The following is a 20,510-nucleotide window of genomic DNA, read 5'->3' as shown; positions in this document are numbered from 1 at the left end:
ACCACGCCTGGTCATAGGACGCTTTCCTGCAAGAAGCACGACCATGTGTATACATACGGGTACTTAACTAAGTTGAACGCTTCGGTGTTTGCTGAGGTGACCTAGTGTAGAGACTCGAATTTATAAATGTGTTGTTTTAACTTTGTTATTCCTAAGCCACGAGGGGCCGAGGCAGGCGTAGTCTCGAGGGGGTAATAAAGTAAAGGAAAAGATTTTAGCGTCAACATATTCACCAGCATTCGTTGATGACATATTTTCTTACATTTTGCAGGTGACCAAGATTAGCGCTTGAAGTGTCGAAGTGCTACTTATATATCCAATGGCTCGGATTTTGTTTTGTATAAACTTAAATGGTGGTTTGTAATTAAAAACAAGTAATACTTTTTGTTATAACTTAACGGGTATTTTAAAATCCCATCTTTTGGAAATATTACACTTTAAATCCACAAGTTATAAAGTCTTCCGCTAAATGACGTAACTCTGATTTATTTACAAATGTGGTACCAACATATGCGTCATACTCCTAGGCCGTAAGTTCCGGTGTGACAGAAACATTACGCATTTGAGTATGGCTTTAACACTTAGGTGATTTAGTGTGTAACTCTTACTTAAATATTGCTAATGTTGTATATTTCATAACATTCATGACAAGCACATAATATGAGGTTGATTATGATCGGGTTTTGGGATGAGTATAGCACGCGCCTTTTTTATTCAATGGACATTATTATACTTTTGTCAAATTTAGTTAAATGTAATAGTTTCATGATCACAAGTTTTGAAAAAGTTAATATAAAATTCCGCAATTTAATTCAGTATTAGGTGTATTGGAAAGAGGGTGCAACAATGCCTCACTAAACATGGCCTACACATTTACCTGTTAGACGGCCTGTTATGGGCAAATATTTGTCGTCCTCGGTGATGATGTAGCTGCCATGATGGCTACGTTGTGGTAAGAAAGATAATTATTTGCTTGGAGATGTCTATGCATCGGTGAAGTGGATGAGAGGAGGATAGGAGGCCGTGAATGAGTGACCTATAAAAATAGGCAGCGATGGTGAGTTACATCCGTACCATTGTTTTATGAGGGTCACGTGGAGACGGTGGTTTACGATTAGTAATGACCATATCATACAATATTAATGAAGAAAATAATCTATACTTGAGTGTTTAAATAAATATCAAACCTTTGATGGGAGTTATTGTTTTGATGCATTTCTTTAATATAATCCTCAAATGACATTTCATTTTTTCCTCATACCCAAATTATAATGGAGGTGTGAGTGGTCTTCCTGATTCCACGAAACCCACCTTCTCATGTTTGGTACTGACCACCACGGGATGGAGTTCCCGCCTTTCCCTCTGCCTTGCGTCTCGATTTTCTCCCGCCTTTCTCCGCTTCTTCTTCGTTTTATTCTCGAATTGGTGTAGTGACCCCAAACTGAAGTGTTTTTTTCAGAGCCAAGGGAAACATGGTGGTGTTCCCTGAGACCTCTATCAGCCCAACCCGATGAGGTGTATGTAGTGCTCTAAAAAAACAAGTACTCTTAAGACTTAAATATATATAACTAGTATGAGCCAAGATGGTGTCAAATCCACAAAGAATCAATGGAAAGTGCAATTCAAGTTTATTGTACATTAATTGTTTAACTAAAGCGGACAGAAGATGTCAAGCAATTTGAATGATGATTTGTTTAACGAAAACATATTTAACTTTTGTTTGTAAACGATTTAAGTTTAAGCACAAACCAATGTGACATTCGTCAAATTCGGGTTAATGTTTGTATTCGTTTTATTACCTGTTTTTAATCGAATCCTCTCATTTAATGAAAAACGTTGAGTTATTAACTATGATATACGGTTATATCTTTATTGTATTTTTACGTGGCTCTTATACTACTCGTTTAACGTATAAAATATGTGCATTTTAGCAACTTTTGATCACCAAGCTAAACCAAGGGACTTTATTGCAAAGTAAAAAAGTCCCCCCCCTTCTTCTCCTCCCCGTCACCACCGACGGTACCCCCCCCTTCCAATTTTGATTCAATTCATCCATAATATCCGGGATTTTTATTGACCGTTAACCTCCACGACATCTCAGTTACGGTAATTATTGAAAATTGACAGCCAAACCTTACCCATTTTCGTACATTCGCGTTAACTTGAGTCGTGTATTACTTTGATATTGTAAACCTATAAATAAATGACCACAACGCAATTAACTCGTTCCTCACACCCACTCTTGTATTCTGAATCAGAGCTCTAAGTTAACTGCAACCAAGAAACATTTCTGGACCTCGTTTGAATTCGTCTTATGGCTGAAACCCTAACTCTCATATATCGATCAATCCTTAACTATTCCAGTTAACTGAAACATGTTTGTAGGTCGTTTTTGCATCTTCTTCAAAACTTCTCTGTCAATCTTAATTGACAGAGGGTGTAAGACCCTCAATTGAATTTCTCTTGAGGTTAAAGTTCGTGTTGAGATACTATTCAATTGCAGCTTATAAACAAACTTGACATCTATCTTAGTGGCAGATGCACTTGATGTTAAACCTAAACCCGGCCACGGGAGCAGGTTCGAACCCCCTCGTCCGGTTTTGTATATTTGTTTTTTGTATTTATTTATTTTATTTGTTTTAATAAAACTTTATTAACTAAACTTTAATTATATTAAAAACTAATATAATTTACACTTGTTTAAAGAACCAAACATGGTTAGACATTTAATTCTCGTTAAATGTTTCCGCGTGTATATATATGTGTGTGTGTGTAAGTGTGTGTATTTACTATAATAATAATAATAACAAAAATAATAACAGTAATGACTTTTACGAATACTTAAACTAACTAAAATTTTCCAATTTACCGATTCCCAAATCCGTTATAAACCCATTTCTTTGTGTCATGTTTACTTAACTCGTTTAAGTTTTTTATTTCACTTACGCCTTAATAAATAAGAAAATTTGTTGGAACATCTCGCGGGACCGACTAGTTTTCTTTAATCATTGTCGTCTCCTCGTTACCGTATTTCTTATTCCAAGTGAGTTCTTCATAACCCCGTTTTAACGTTTTTAATATTTTTGGGGTGTAGCATGTCACTAGTTTTATTCCGTTAGTTATGTGTTTATTTATAAACCGATACACAATTATCGTACATGTTAATACTATTCTTGCATATTGTTTATGATTATATGTGAACTTGCTTGCAACGTGTTTACTATTCTTATGGTGGAAGTTACGCAAACGCATACACATAGTGGGAGGGTCCGAAGTGACGTACCTGCGCCCTCTAACATTAAGACCTCAGTTGTTTCGTAAGGTGGTTCTCATTTCCCTTGTTACCACGGCCTCGGCTAAAGGAACGAGATGAGGACATTAATTGATTTCCTTTACTTTACGCTTGAATATTTATTGCATTATGAGGTTGAATCGCGCCTTTTTATATGTGTGTATGTATACGCAAAAACTTATGAAAACTCACCAACTTAATTGTTGACAAATATATTATTTTCAACATGCTACAGGTTGAATCGATGGTGTGCTAAGGATGAAGAGCATTAGTATACCTTAGGTTATTTGAATAAATAACTTATTTATTGTTTCGATGAAGTGTTTTTCTTTTTATTTATGAATAATTGTGTACTTTTTACGTTATGAAATAAAATAAATATAATTATTGTCGCTTTAATAGTGTTACGAGCTAATGAGTGATTTGTACGTTATTCCACTTAAAGTCGGGGTGTTACAAACCATACACCTAAAGTGGTCACAAATAGTCTAGCCTTGTCTCTGCATGACGAACGACTCGATTGTATGTTGAAAGGATGAAAGAATGGTAGGATTAACGATCTGAGACTCCAAGATGGTGCAAAATCACCTCCTTCTGGAATGAAAGGTATGTTGATATGAGCCGAAAATTGACTATCAAAACCAGGTTAAATTTTCCGTCTTTTAACACCTTCGGGTAGCGCGATGGCATTTTACTCAGTCCTTCGCGTAGCGCGAAGGACAAAACTATCGTTTTTTTCTTTTGACTCCCTAGCGTAGTGCGAGGGACATATCTTTAACCGATCGCGCAGTACGACAGATCTTGGTGACAGGGAAGGTTTTTCCTCTTTTACTTGTTTAAGCTTTGAAACGGGTGCTTGTCAATCCTGATCATCCCAAAACATCAATGTAAGCTCATAATTAGCCCCAATAAGCACCATTAGCGTTCAACAATAGTTAACACGATAAGCTCATAATTAGCCCTCATAAACATCCCAGTAAGCTTTGAAATACAAAAGCATGCTTGAAGTACCACAGTTCACACTAAAAACTTAGTAAAACCAAACAGTTAACACGATAAAATATACAACTTAGACCCACCCATCACTCGATACCACTCCCCACACCCTAAGAAAAATATAAGAGTTTTATTTCATTTTCACTGAACACATCGAAGTTCCCATGCTCGTACCACAAATTATATAGAAAGCTAAAGTAACCCCATATTTAAGGTTCACTACATCCCATAGCCTATATTTCGTTACGGTTGTGAGCAGAAAACGCATTCAAATAAATTATGATTATATATTTGAGAAAGAAAAGGAAATCAAATGTGAAAATTTTTAAAGAGTTTTATTTCATTTTCACTGAACATATCGAAGTTCCCATACTCGTACCACAAATTATATAGAAAGCTAAAGTAACCCCATATTTAAGGTTCACTACATCCCATAGCCTATATTTCGTTATGGTTGTGAGCAGAAAACGCATTCAAATAAATTATAATTATATATTTGAGAAAGAAAAGGAAATCAATGTGAAAATTTTTAAAGAGTGAATACATTTTATAGATAAATATGTATTTTAGTTAAAGTTATATGGTTAGGTTATAGAGATGAGGATTTTTTATGACTGATCTAATACAATTCTTTTGGTTCTCGACAATCAAAAAACCAATCGATGTACGAAAAATTTTGATTCCTCTCGTTACATCCTTTTAGAAACGTCATTGGTTCACCCATGACCTATTGGTCTAGTGGCACGGTGGCATGTTCTCATAAAAGTGATGTGCAACCTCAATCCTACTAGATCAAATTATGAGGTCATCCTTTTCTTTTGGATTACCCCGGATAGCCAGACTTTATTCGTTAATCACTCAAAAAACCAAACAAACAAACTACATCAAATTGTTTTGCTTGTTCTTGCCATTTGCCTTTTTCTCTTAAATAGCCAGAAGAGTATATTTAGTATTATCGGACTTGCATATATAGATGTTAGGCTGCCAAGTAGTGAAAAATCTATATATACTTTATTGTATTTAGAGAAAAATGGCTGACATTGGAAACTTAAAATTATAATAATAGGTTACAGAGGAGTGAGATTTAATTCTGACCGTCCGATAAGATTTAAGATTAAATATGGGTCGTTTGTTAAGGATGGATTAAAAGCGGTTACTTTTCATTTCATGTAATCACCCCACTAACCCATTTATATGGGTAGTCACCCATTACTAGACATAGTTATTCACACTCAACTATTAGTATAATTAAACTAAATTCTACCACCTAAAAAAGTGCATGTAACTAACTTAGTGTTAACTTCCCACTACCCATGTCAACATTATGTATGTATTGGGTAGTTATTTTGTGTGGTGGGTCAAATGTGTTGGAAGGGAATAGTGTAGTAGTGGGTAGTTACATACTTTTATTTTCGTTCATAGCAGTTAATGTATATATTGCAGTTACTATAAAGTTGGGATGTTGTGTTGCAGTTGCTAAATTGTAGTGCATATCACTCTATATAATTGGATTTTGTTTGCTTATAAATGTAGTTATGAGGTTCATTTTCAATTGTGTTGCTAAGTCATTTCGTCATGAATAAAGAGTTAAATCATCACACATCCTTGTATGATGAGGAGGTACTTTAATTCAGTTTTTTGTTTCTAAGTTTCTTATACGTTATCCTTTAATGATTGATATTTTCCTACTTGTAGAACTAAACAAAAAGCAAGCTTTATGAGGTACATGCGGAGGTAAACATGTTTGAGTTATTTGAGTTTCTAATGTGTTTTTATTTTGTTATTGCTGAACTTTTAGGAGGACCAGCCGAGCAACATACAACCATTGCGTCCTGATATTGTTGAATCATATATCTAGGACCGCCGGTAAACAATGCTGGTAATATAACACGACAACCAGTTGATTCACCAGTTGTCTCTCCCCTGGCATGGCAATAACTCAACGTTAAAAAATTGATTTATTTCTTAACATAATGACGTTAGTGTTAGTCATTTTAAAAACCTAACAACCAAACTTGATGTTTGTTATTATTTTTAGATTTATAATGATTTAATTAGACATACGTACATTGATATAATATACATATTTAATGATGTCTAACGTTGGGTAGTACAAAAGCATACAACTAATTCCCATACCAGTATACCACACATTATATAGGAAACAAGAAACAACCCCAACTGATATCAGTTTATACGTCAAAATACAATTATGCATATGGATTAATGTAGTCGTCACATTCCTGCGTTGATGTTCCCGTCCACCGGACGGAAAAAATACTAGTTTAGTTTATGTTATAATATTGTGTGATTGTGTCAAAAAGCAGAATATTTGCGACCAGCTCTAATAACTTAATTTCAAATAATCTTTGTTCTGCAAGTGGTTTGCGATCGAAGATAAGCAGTTGCAAACTTTTTCCTACTGGATCATTGATGGTCGCTAATTTTATTACTCCCTCCGTGCATTTGAAAGTGTCCGCATTTCCTTTTTGGTTTGTCTCATTACAAATGTCCACTTTCAAACTTTATTAATTAATTTTCAAATTTACCCTTAAAATGCAATCATTCCAACTTTCTTAAATTTTGTCTTTTTATATATATCAAGGACATTATAGTAATTTGTTAAGAAAAAAGTGCAATCAATCAAACTTTCTTAGGTGCTGTTTGTTTTTTTCAGAGGTAAAACATCTGCAGTCTGCGGACCATATCTGCAGGCATCTGCAACAGAAGAGGTGGACCAAATATTTGCAGTCTGTAAGAAGAAGACTGTTTGTTTTTTAACGTCTGCATAAAATAAACTAAAATTTATTATCATTAATGGATGGCAATGAGCAAATCATGGAGACTTTTTAAAAAAATATTACTCCTTGATCTACTTCCTCCTATATCATCATCATTAACAATACAATGAAAACTTTTTCACAGATTAATTACCAAAGCAATGGAAATAAATCAATAATAAAGCCAGATTTCATCAGGTCTTCCAATAATACCCTTAATCAACAGTCCAATCTTCTTCAATTCAACAAACCAACCACTGGTACCGTCAATCAGCTAACCGAATTCACTTATCTTAATAGAATCTGTTACGATCACATCTAACATAATGAGAGGGAGAGAGAGAGGGAGCGGCGGTGGAGGAGTTGAGGCGCCAGCGGTGGAGGAGTGGAGGCGGCAGTGGTGGAAGAGTGGAGGCGGAGGCGGAAGTTAGGGTTGGAGATGGAGAGAGAAGGAGCGGTGGTGGCATGAGGACGGTTGGGGCAGCGGCGGTGGCGTGACCGGCGCGGCGGCGGTGGTTCGGGAGGTGCGGTGGCGGTGGTTATGGAGGAAGAGAGGTTGATGGTTGGAGGGGGAAGAAGAGACTAGGGTTAGAGGTTTATGTGTCTGATGTAAAAGAAAGAAGGATAGAAAAGGTTAGAAGTTAATGGTCCATCACTTCTAGGAAAAGAGGACGCGCAGATGTTTTTTAATGAAAGGTCTTCAGAAAAACAAACGCACTGCAGAGCCCAATGTCTGCACGTCCTCTTCTCAGTGCAGACAAAAGAGGTGGAGAAGTGCTTTTGAGGAAAAACAAACACCACCTTAGATGTGTTTTTCAAACAAGGACACTTGTAAAGAGACGAAAGGAGTACCATTTATGCAGTGGGCCAGTGGTGCACATTGCACAACCAAATTTTACAATGAGGTGGGCCCGGCCATGCATAAAGCCTAAAACTATTCTCATGTAATTCCTATGTATGGCTTCAGTTGCAATTGAATTGTACTTAGGTGATGAAATAATTGAAAAGGCAGTCATGTAACTCAAGAAGAAGATATTATTCGATGATTGTCAATTTAATGTACATTGAAGATATCTTACGGTGGCGGATTATGTGGGGGCCCAGGGTGTTAAGTCATTTGGGATACCTCTCAACTTTCTGGACGAAGTGCAATTAAATGTCGTACCTAAAACTTTAAGATCCTTCATTTTCATATAACAAAACCCTTTTTTAGTAAATAAAAAAAATTCTTTTGGATAACTGTGAATTTTGCTTCTAGATTTGCCGCTAATATCTTGTATCCACCAACAACGCACCCTTATACTTACAAATCCATAGATAACTTAGTGACATTTGAAGATATCGTTATCAACATGACTTTTCTTTTTCTTGTATGTGTGTGAAAAAGGGGGGGGGGGGGGGGAGTTATTCAATCTTTTCTTCATATATAGGCTTTTCTAAACCCTTTCAAGCTTTCAGTTAGGAAGAGCTTTCTTAAACCTATGTTTATAAGTTTTTGTAAACACAATCTTTGTAAACACAATCAGTTAAAACACAAGCAACTATACACTTTCATTGTTATTCCTTAACTTCAAAATCCTTAAAAACCAGCAGTGTGGGTTGTTAGATGAACATTCAAGATGGGATCATAATTGAAATGAAAATCTTGCCGTACATGATTCCCAATTTGGCCCCGAAGATGATCTAAATCCGGGAAGTGGCACGAAATAGCATTAATGGAAGAAAGAAACATTTAAGGAAAGTATTGAAGAAGCACTATGCATATGGTTGTGCCCATTAAAGCACACACTATAATCCATCAAACACAAGACAACATAATTGGTACCAATAATTAATCTGTCTCATCTTATTCATGTAACAAAGTAGTTAATTACTATTCGGCCTTTCAAAAAAAAAAGTTAATTACTATTCAAATAATCAATTTAACATTTGTAGAATTTTTCAAAATACTTCAAATCATCCAATGACGAAAATCAAATATGAAATCTAATTTAAAAATTTTGCATGTATGAGATAAATAGAACCATCCGGTGCATACGGTTTCTTTTAAATATTTTGTGTGTATATCTCGTACTGGTAGAGATGTAGTCTTTTAATATAATCATTAATAAACACTACAAAACAGCCCCTAAGTTGAGGCATGGGGTCGTCCCAAAATTTTATTATTTAAATTAATGTATTTTTTGGGTTTTGATGAAGATTTTAAAAATTCAATATACCTTGAATGGTTTTCTTCTAGCTACTCATTTCAAGTTGAAACTTTCAGTTTTAATATGTGTGAACTTTTAAAAGTACTATACTCTCACGTGTTAGATACTTAGATCCTGAGGAAAAAAAACTCTTTTTATTACAAATACAACTCTAATTTTACTATCCGCCTTAGCCCTAAATAAATTGGATCGACCCTAAATACTACTAGCTAGACTAGGTTAACCTAATTATATAGTCAATAAATTCTATATTTTTAATAAAAAAATAATATGTATATTTAATGTTTAAACTCAATTAAGAGCAAATCATAATTGACAAACCACTACATTGGTCTAGTGGCAAATCATAAGAGGGGAATGGACACTCATGGGTATTACCCATGCGCTAATCAATCATGTACTGCCACCTTATTTTTACTCTTAATTATCCACAAACCACAAAGTTACTAGCAACACTTACCCACAAGTACCCTAGAACTTTATTAATTCATTTTAATTCTTAAATGGTCAACAATGAATTAATTCTGTGTGACAAACCTTTGCCATGAAATGAAGCCATGCACCATACCCACATGGTGTGGGGTGGTGTTGTCATGTGGTTTGGAACTCATACACCCTACTCATATGGGTGCCCCTTCCTCTCTAAGGCATAATTGTTTAAACAATCCAAATAATAACCAAGTAAATCCACTTAAAAATTAAATTGTTTAAACCAAACTGAAAACCTTTTTTTACTTAAGATATAATTTTTTTTCCGTCTTCGACCCAAAAAAATTAACATTTTTTGAAGATGGCCATGCCCCCAACACACACATATATATGAGTTTGTAAATGAAAAACTGATGGGAGAGCCAAATAAGAAATAAGATATCCATACATTGGATAACATATAAGAAAAAACTAACCAAATTATATATACTACTAGTATATATTCATCCATTATCTTGATGGATGGAATATCAAATGATCAGTTATTCTTCTAAGAAGAAAAATAATGGAGACAGAATAATTTATGGGATTATGGGAAATGCCACCAACTTGAGTGTTTAATTGGTTTTCGAGGTCTTCCATATTTGTTCAAGTTCTCTTGCAAAGTCTTTCTGGCGTCCAACAACGATAGTGATATGATCTTTGTTCTCCACGATCCTAACGTTTGCCCGAGGAACTTTGGTCTTAACATTATCACTACACTCCACTGGAATGAGCTCATCGTCTTGACCATGAAACACATGCACGTTGCAATTTAGGCGTTTTTGAACCATGTCTAAGTACCCTTCGATTTTCGCAGCAGTGCCACTAATAACATTGTGAAGGGTGTGCCAAGCAGCATTATGTGTGTGACAACAGAAGCCATCAACTAAATATGTCCTGATCCTGTGTAAAAATCATTAAATATGTAAAAATAAATTAACTGAACACTTTAACTTATAACAATTATAAGTTTAAGATTCCACAATAACAAAGGAACATGTAAACGAGTTATGATAGGCTTAAATATAAATATTAAAAGGTTGTTAATTTGTAGCATCTTAATATATTTCTATTTAGATGTTACCTATAAATCGGTTAGTGGTTATGGTATGTTAAAAATAATTTTATTAAACACAATATATGATTATCTCTGTATTAAATCATGCGAAAAAATTCAATATACATTTTTATTAAAGTTTCAATATTGTCTGTTACTATAATAATAATTAAAGCTAAGGGACTTTAAATGAAGTTCTATGAAACTTGATTATTTTTCATTACTTTTTTAGAAATTAACCCAAACTAACATTCAATTGAAAAAAGATGGAAAAAGAAAAAGAAAAAGAAAAGAAAAAAGAGTGGCCAGATTTTATAATTATTTTCTATTAGGGGGTGTTTGGTAGAGGGAATTGAGAGGTGAGAAATGGAATTGGAAAGAATTCTCTTGTTTGTTTAGAAAGAAAGAGGTGAGAAATAGAAATAAACCATTTCCATTTCTCTGATTTTGTTTCTCTAAAAAAAGCGGAGAATTGGATTTCTAGGGTTTCATTTCTCAGCCTCACTCTCTCACGCCTCTCCCTGCTGTTCGATCTACAGCAGCAAACTCACGCCTCTCCCTGCTGTTCGATCGACTTGCAGCCTCTAATCACCCACAAATAATCTCCAATCCAAGAACCGAGTTCGTATTCGCGATCCTTGCTTCGATTCCAACGATCCTAGGTATGAAACTTTCATTTTTTCGACTTTCTTATGCTCGACCAGACCTAAACCTCGATCTAAACTCAGCTGCTGATGTCGATTGTTATCGTGGGATGTTTGTATGTTGTTGGTAATCGATTTATATATGTTAGATTTCAATGGTTTATGTTTAATTCGACTCTTGATGAAATCTTTGGTGCCCTAGATGTCTAGGTTGGTAATTGAACATTATATGGTATGAAATTGATGAGTTTGAATCATGAATTTTATGTTAGAATGATATTTAGATGCTAGGTTGAATGTTGGAACCGATAAATTGAATGTTTACATGAGTTGCTTGAATGCTGTTGCTGATGAAATCTGTAATGCTGTTTTGTTCAAACAATATTTTGATCATAACAGATGCAAATTGATCATTTCTTGAGTCTAACATTAAGTTCAAAGAGTCTAGTTTCAAACCCCACTGGTTTCGTAATTTTTAGAGAAGTTTTGATTACCCAAACGTGAAAAATAAAACCGAAGGTCAAATCTGTTTTTGACTGACAGATTTTAGGTCCACTACTAAAGAGCATAACTCTCTTGTTTTTGAAGTTTTAGACTTCATTCCTCTTTCTAATGAACATTTTAAGTGTCTAGAATATTTCCCAATTGGCCTTGTATGCAAATCCTGAGTAGTCAATTTTTGAGAAATTTTGACATTTACAAACTCTGAACAGTAAGTTTTAGACACCTTTGATAATTAGCATTTTAGTTGAAAACCTTATGCATACTTTAAAAATTTGAGAAAAATATATAAACACCTAGAGATGTTGAAGTTTCTGTGAAAATATTTTCATAATTTATTTCAATTGTTTTGTTGATAAATAAATCTATATTTACAAACTCAAATCTGACCAAAAAACTCAGATTTCTACATATCAACAAATCATCACTTTTTACACCATTTTTATCTAGAAATTGACTTGTAACTCACATGGAAACCTTAGGGATCTTGTATAACATTGACTTGTAACTCACATGGAAACTTGGATGTTCAATTTAATCCAAAATAACATATATATTGATGTAAACATTGGCAATTAAACAACATTCAGCAAGTCAGTGAATAAAGTAGCCTGTAATCATTTTTCTTGCTTTCATGATCACTTTGTTGCTAATATTTGGATTATATTTTGGAGTTATTTGCTTTTCTTGAATTTTCTTATATTTTTATGTGTAGATGGCAAGATCACCTTCCAGACAAAGAATAGTTGCCATAGGTGCATTTTATGTCATTTATGTTACGATTCGTTGGTGGATGTTGTGTACTTATCATTTGCGTCGGTCGATTGAGTCAATGACTTTACGTACAAAATATTTAATGAGTTACCATAATAGGCGTGAAAACATGGTGAGGATGGTTTATGAAAGTGATGTTACGAGTGTTGTTAACATAAGAATGAATATACATGCATTTACAACACTTTGTGATATGCTAGAAACTAGAGGGGGACTAAAGAATAGTAAAAACATGCTAGTCGATGAGCAAGTTGCTATGTTTTTACATACCCTTGCTCATAATGCAAAGAATAGGATACTAGTCAACAGATTTCATCGGTCCGGGGAAACTGTAAGACTGTATTTCAAGTTAGTCTTAAATGCTATATGTCGATTACACAAAGAACTCTACAAGTCACCCGTGCCAGTGCCAGATAATGAAACTGATGAAAGATGGAAATGGTTTAAGGTTAGTCAAACACATTTTTTATTAAAGATATTTTTTGCTAACATAAATTAGTAAGTAATGTTTTCTTTTAACTCAGGGTTGCTTAGGAGCATTAGATGGAACATACATTAAAGTTAAAGTCCCTACTATTGATAGAAAACCTTATAGGACAAGAAAAGGGCAGATTTGTACTAACGTACTCGGAGTATGTACGAGAGACCTTTTATTTACGTATGTCTTAGCGGGATGGGAGGGTTCTGCAGCTGATAGTAGAGTTTTGCGTGATGCAATCAGTAGACCCAATGGTCTTAAAATAACTCCGGGTATGTGATAGACAATTTTCAAAGAATATACATAGATTTAAGTATGATAATTAACATAGAGTTTATGGTTAATTGTAGGAACATACTACCTTTGTGATGCCGGTTATACAAATGGTGAAGGATTTTTAACTCCATATCGAGGTCAACGTTATCATCTTAACGATTGGTCTCGTCCTCCTACGAATGCTAAGGAGTTCTTTAATATGAGACATTCATCGGCCATGAATGTTATAGAAAGATGTTTCGGAATGATTAAAGATAGATGGGCTATTTTGCGTGATAACTCATATCATCCCATAGAGTCCATGCCACGTATCATCATTGCTTGTTGTTTATTGCACAATTTCATACGAACAACAATGAGTGAAGACCCTCTTGATAACGAAATCCCAGTAAATCACACACAACCTGCAAATGACCATGACAATGTTATTTCTATGATCGAGCCCTCACAAGAATGGACCGATCGTAGAGACCTTCTTGCTAATGAAATGTTTAATAGTTGGACTGCGATGCGTGCGCAGCGTGCCAACAATGTTTCTTAATTATGTTTGACAATTATGTATTTTTTATTTGTAGAACCAAGGATGTTTCTTATTAATGTTTATTTATGCACTTTATTTGTTTCTTATTAATGTTTCTTGTTATATTTGTATTTGTAGTTACATGAATTATGATTTTTAATTGTATAATTATGCATTTGTACGTAGACATGGCAGATTCAAATATAGTGAGAGGAGTTACTCGGAGCAAGCATACCTGGACAAATGATGAAGATGCAAAGCTAATTGATGCATTAATGGAGATACATGCATCCGGAAAGTATGCTGGTGCTGACAATGGATTCAAACCAGGTTATTCAAATGGTGTTCAACAATTGCTAGATGTAAGTCTTCCTAACTCTGGCCTCAAAGCAGAACCACATATAAAGTCTAGGATGAAGACATGGAAGACACACTTTAGCATTGTATATGATATGGTGCATACAAGTGGGTTTGGTTGGGATGAACAAAAATGTTGTATTATTGCCGATGATAGTGTTTGGAATGAATACGTGAAGGTATATTCTAAAAAATATATTTTTTAGATTTTAAAATTTTAGTCTAATTTATTTGTAATTGTCTTGTAGTCTCACAAAGGTGCTGTGAATTTTCGTGACAAGTCATTTCCTTTCTATGACAAATTGTGTACCATATTCGGTAAGGATAGAGCTACTGGTAGTAAAGCAGTTGACCTTGGAGAAGAAGATGTTGTTCAAGAGACGCAAAAAAGCTCTCCTGTTGATATTGAAGACTTTGATTTTGTTGATGAAGCCGTTCCAAATGTTGATATATCTGAAGGACAAACAGGAAGTGTAACAAGCAAGCGCAAAAGAGGTAGAAGCACGGATGCAGATGAGATATATCGAGAGTCTTGCAAAGATATCAAGGAAGTTTTGCTTCGATTTGGGGAGATGGTGGGTGAACAACTTAGCAAAGAAGGTATGGAGGCTCGTGAAATCTATGAAAAGGTTAGTGATGAGTTGAAAGCTTTACCAGGTATCACTACGAAAAAACGGTTCAAAGCAACTCATTTGATTGGTAAAGATGTGGATCTAGGACGTTCTTTTCTTGCGTTGACAATAGAAGAGAAAATTGAGATGGTCGAGTTGTATACCGATGGTTCAATGGGATAGTTGTGTATGGTTGAAGTATGTTTTGTATGTGAATTGGTTTTAACTATGGTTGATGTTTTTTGCTTAAAAACTATGTTTTGTATGTGAATTGGTTTGATTAATGCATATTTTGGTTGGAATTTATGCATCTTTTTATATGTTTTTTATTTTTTAATAAATATTTGTTATGAAAAAAATACTTGTGCTAATGATAAAGTTGATATAATTCTCTGTTTATTTCCTATGTACCAAACAAGAGAAATGATTCTCAGCTATATTTCTCTACTGAAATCTCTGTACTACCAAACAGAACAGTCAATTCTCATTCTCCGGACCAATTCTCTTTCTCTGCAATTTCATTTCTCTACAATTCCATTCTCTGTGCCAAACACCTCCTTAAGGTATATGGAAACCAATTAAAAAAAGACTTATATAATAAGAAAGTTTAAATGTTTTTATAGTTAATAATGAAATGACTTTAATAAACCAATACTATAACTTTTTTATATTTGATTACTTTTCTCCCTCTCCTTTTTGTTTAAACTAGAAAGTTCAAGTTAATTAAACATTAATTACAACAAATTACTCTCGTTAACTCAAAATTGAAGAAATTATTTAATTTATAATAAACACAATACTATTGTGTCTAAGAGCATTCACATTAAGTCTCTTATATTCATATCTAAAATTCCACTATATATCACTATATTTTTTCTCTTTACGTTCAATTATATAATATTTTTTATACATTTATCATTATCATTTCTCTTTACTTCATTCATAACTACTTTTAAAATATATTAAAAAAATTATAAGTTGAGAACATTAACTTTTCAAATATAGAGAAAATTACTCCATTTAATTATATGCGTTTAATTACAAGAGTGTAAAGGTATCAAAGCTACAAATAATAAAATGAATACAAAAACATCGTCGAGTAAATGTGAAAGTTTTATTTATATTACTCAAAATCTACTGATTTATTTGTTATAAAATTACAATTTCGGTAAAAGCCAAAATTATGACAAAATGTTATTAGTTAATGGGTGTACTAAATGTATCTCCCTCCATTCCATTTTTACTAAGCATACCATCATTCTCAAGTTTCATATTTATACAATTGAAACCTTTTTTATTTCTTTTTGTCATTTGGTATCTTTTATTATTATTGTCTCCAAACACACTTTTTAAGAAGATATTTTACTATTTTCTATATTTTTAATTAAAACAATTTTTCATTTTTTTAAATAACAAAAAAATATTTTTAATTAAATAAACATTTTTTATTTGAAAATACATATTTTTTTTCTATAATTGTTTTCATTGTTTAGAGAGTGTTTTTTTAATAGTTTTTGAAGATTGATTGCATTTTTTTTAAAATTCTTAATGTTTGCTGATAAATAAAAATAGATAAGTAAATAGTGCATTTACGTAATAAGCTATACAAATTTTGTATTATAAAATTAAAAAAATATTAAAGAGAAGTAATATGTCAAATAAAATTGTTAAATGAATTGAAAGTGTAAGAACAATATCACAAGTATAAGTTGGGTACATTTAGCTTGGCACTAATTAATTTGGCTGTAGTAAGCAGTTATCATTTACTCTTGTTGACTATAAATAAAGTCAACCACATCAATTAAAATAAAATTAGTCAAACAACAACGTCATCCAATCCAATTTTCCTTTTTTGAAACCGAAGTACTATATTCACAACACTACTAGCAAAAATTAAAAAAAAAAACAAATGCATTTAATAGTCTAGATTTTCTTATGATACCATTAAGAATTTGAATAAAAATATAAAAATTATAACCAATTAAAATTTACAATTTTGCAATTTTGTTTACTTTTCATTTTCGTATACAACTTCAATGAATCGTATCATGATAAATTCATTTAATAGTCTCAGATTGTCTTTATGATACCATGCAGAATTTCAAAACAAAAATTATATGCACATAAATTCATTCTTTCTTTATTTTTATTTTTTTTCAATATTAATCAATACATGAATAATAGAACAAAAAAAGTATTATTATATCAACTAACAACTAAAAATTAAATACTTTTTATGTGGTTCTTGTCAAACCCAAACTAATATGCAATGTAATATAATGGACGGTTTATCATATTTATTACAATATGCTATTTTTACTTTTTTTTTCTAAATTATCTTTGTGATACCATGAAGAATTTCAAAAAAAAATTTATGCACATAAATTCATTCTTCCTTTATTTTTATTTATTTTTACAATATTAATTATAACCTGAATAATACTGGTAGAACAGAAAAAGTATTGTTATATCAACTAAAATAAATTTATATCCAATAAATACTTTTTAACATGTGTGGTTAGAATAGTCAAACCCAAACTAATATGCAATGTAACATAATGGATGACAGTTTATCATATTTATTACAAAATTTTATATTTATCTTTTTTTCTAAACTCATTAATTAAAAAATAAAAGTACTACGAGTTTACAAGTGAAATAAAGCTAAATTCGGTGCATTAAAATATGGCTTGACTGGGGAGAACTAATAATAAAGAACAAAAAAAGTTTAGATTTTAATTACCTGTCTCTAGTGATGAGTTTGGTCAGAAATTCCCATGTACGATGGTGTTTGCAGATCAACAAACAAATTGTCCGACTAACATGCTCGTACCAACAAGCCATAGACGCCCCGAAAGCTATCAATGGCCACACCTGTCGTGGCGCCACCTTTCTCATCATATATTGTGCCGCGTCCTCCCCTTTCGGTGTCGGGAAATATGGCTGCATATACGTATATTTTAAAAAACATTAACATAACAAAAAGATTGTGTTAAACGTATCCCAACCTTTTTTTTTTTTTTTTTACTTTTTTAAAGTTCCCCTTTAGCTTTTTTTTACTTTTCTAGTTATTAATATCATTCTTTCTTACTAAATGTATTTTCCAATATAGATTGTATTTTAATGACTATAACCGTTTCCTGTATTAAAACAGTCAAATCATCTATTTACTTTAACTGATAAGATTGGGTTTAGTATATAGGGGTACGTTTTACCAACTCTTAACAAAAGGCGTGCATGTGTATCAGTGTGTGAAGAAGAAGTAAAAAAATGGATTACCGGTGCGAGTAAAGTCAAGGACTTTACTGACTTAGGGTATTTGACCGCGAGTGCAAGTGCTAGAATGCAGCCTAGAGAATGAGCCACGATATGAAACGACTCGACCTTGTAGGGTTCAAGAACCGACCTTTCGATCATGTCCACATGTTCTTTCATCGTGTAGAGCGACTCACGTGGCTTCGGGCTTTTCCCAAACCCTAAAAGATCGACCGCGAATAACCTATATTTTGATTTGACCGATCTCGAGAAGTTCGGGAACAATGTTTCCGTCCAAAATGCTGATGATGATATAAACCCATGAATAAACAACACATTCTCACTTACATTATCTACAGCCAAAAACCCATCATAACATTAATACGAAAATTAACACACCCAAAAATAAATATAATATTTCTAATTACCTTTTCGTCCTTCCATATGAACAAAGAGAGTATCTTTACAGGACCTCGACCACGCGTTACACGTGTCACAATCGCAATCCGACCACCGTGTGGCCGGGTGCGACTTGTGGCCACCGGTCTTTTCTCGTAGCATTTTCACCATGACCGACGGTTGACCGGTGCGTTGACCGGCAACATTCCTACGTTTTACCGTAATTTTAGACATTTCCACCACCCTAGACGGCCGTGTGTAAAGCGTATCGGATACTTCATCGAGCTGTAACTTTGTAGACGAAGTAAGACAAACGATCTTCTTGGCCTCACCATTTTCAGACACCAAAATGTTACCACGATTAATAACGGCTTGTTTTGGTGCCGAACAATAACATGACTTCCATTCATTCTCCACAAAGAAATCAACAATCTTGTAAACATAACACAACAACACATCAAGAAAATCTAGGACAGAAAACACAACAAAACTTAATAAATCGTTTATCAACTTCCCGATGAAGCCGAGAACCGATCTTGATGTCTTCTTCATGACACCAACATTAAAGATTATTGAAAACATCTCTCCCATAACCACCACCCACATGAGTTTATAAATGAGTATTATGAGTATTGTAAAAGAAGTGAACATTTTGTGATATAAAGACAACTAGCTAGTAAAGAATCAAAACCGAAAGAGGAAATATGGGTTATTAAATATATAAAAAATGTAATAATATTATGTGATATTGGGTATATGTGTGTGAAACTAAGAATATATATACATAGATATATATAATATGTTTAAGTGTGTGAGCCAAGTGGCACGAAATAGTTTTGGGTTAAGGAAAGCGTGTGAAAATGTGATAAATGGAGATTTAATCAGAAGAAATTATGTTGGTGGTGGTTGAACCGCCGGGTGACTGACTTGATCAAGAAACAATTTTCCTCTCTGTATTAACAAACCGGTTAGGAGTCTGGTGTACAAAATATTGGGTTGAATTGGTCAACGGGTCGATGTTAAACATTTATGAGGTTTGATTTGTAGACATTGTTGAAAAGTTGTAAAAGTTAAAAACAAAAGATATGTTATGGAAAGAAAATGAAAGTTGATAAAAGATAAGATCAAAATTCTTTCTATCATATATTTGAATTTTTAAAAGGAATTTACATATTGACCTATTTTGAAATGAGATTTTACTTTTTCCCCTAAAATTTAAATTTTTAAAAATGTCTGTCTCTAACTTATTTTTGACAATGTGTTAGAAAATCTAATGCATCGTCAAAGATGAGTGGGGGGAGGGGATTTCTGGAATTCTAAAATTTGAAGACAAAAATAGAATTTCTTTTCAAAGTAGGTTTATTTTAGGAGTTTTCCCATCGTGAATATGCGTATATAGAGAAAACAATTAACTAAAACACTACGACATTGGATTTTCTGTAGTGCGTCATTATATTTAGAGTCTTACATCTAAGAGTTACTTTATAAAATAGTAACCAAGTTTTAAAATTGTTTTAATCAGATCACTCATAAAACATTTTGTTCCAATCAAGTCACTAAAGTTTCATTTGTTTTCCAATCCTAAATATTTTACCTAGATAGTATGTTATGTAGATGTATTTTTTAATTTTTATTTTTTAATAGTTTGATATTGCAAAATATTTTTAAAAAATTAGTAAAACTTGAGAAAAGTAATTTTAAATTGCAAAAAATTGAAAAAAAAATTCTAGAAAATTGCAATAAAAAAAAAGAAAAAGAAAAAACAAATCACCCTTTATTAAGTTACGGGTTTTTTAATAGGAAACCATAAAATTTTTAGAAAAAATTTAAAAAGATAGTAAGATAATATTAAAATATTTAATAGTAGAATTATTAATTACTTCATTACA

The 20,510-nt window shown here is 32.9% G+C and overlaps 1 protein-coding gene across 1 annotated transcript; it reads right to left on the bottom strand.

Annotated features, from left to right (window-relative positions):
- Nucleotides 1–10,105: 10,105 nt before the first annotated feature.
- Nucleotides 10,106–19,741, bottom strand: LOC143595403 (putative lysophospholipase BODYGUARD 1). The gene is made up of 4 exons (XM_077074431.1): nucleotides 18,651–19,741; nucleotides 18,247–18,575; nucleotides 17,711–17,910; nucleotides 10,106–10,652 (listed from the first exon to the last, which is right to left on the bottom strand). Exons 1-4 carry the CDS (start codon nucleotides 19,270–19,272, stop codon nucleotides 10,325–10,327), a joined length of 1,479 nt encoding a protein of 492 aa, XP_076930546.1. The 5' UTR covers nucleotides 19,273–19,741; the 3' UTR covers nucleotides 10,106–10,324.
- Nucleotides 19,742–20,510: the final 769 nt, after the last annotated feature.

Source organism: Bidens hawaiensis, unplaced genomic scaffold (assembly GCF_021521415.1).
Source record: "Bidens hawaiensis isolate Kalapana, Puna unplaced genomic scaffold, B.hawaiensis_p1.1 tig00045016_1, whole genome shotgun sequence".
Lineage (NCBI taxonomy): Eukaryota > Viridiplantae > Streptophyta > Magnoliopsida > Asterales > Asteraceae > Bidens > Bidens hawaiensis.
Note: the sequence above shows the minus strand (reverse complement) of the source record. Positions and strands in the feature narration are given on the sequence as shown.

Bases quoted from the DNA above. Each gene is read 5' to 3' on its own strand.
- LOC143595403 (XM_077074431.1), bottom strand. From the start codon at position 19,272: ATGTTCACTTCTTTTACAATACTCATAATACTCATTTATAAACTCATG. The intron at 17,911-18,246 runs GTAATCCATTTT...ACGTATATGCAG, and splicing joins CCTTGACTTTACTCGCACCG to CCATATTTCCCGACACCGAA. The intron at 10,653-17,710 runs GTAATTAAAATC...ATTTTTACACAG, and splicing joins AAACTCATCACTAGAGACAG to GATCAGGACATATTTAGTTG.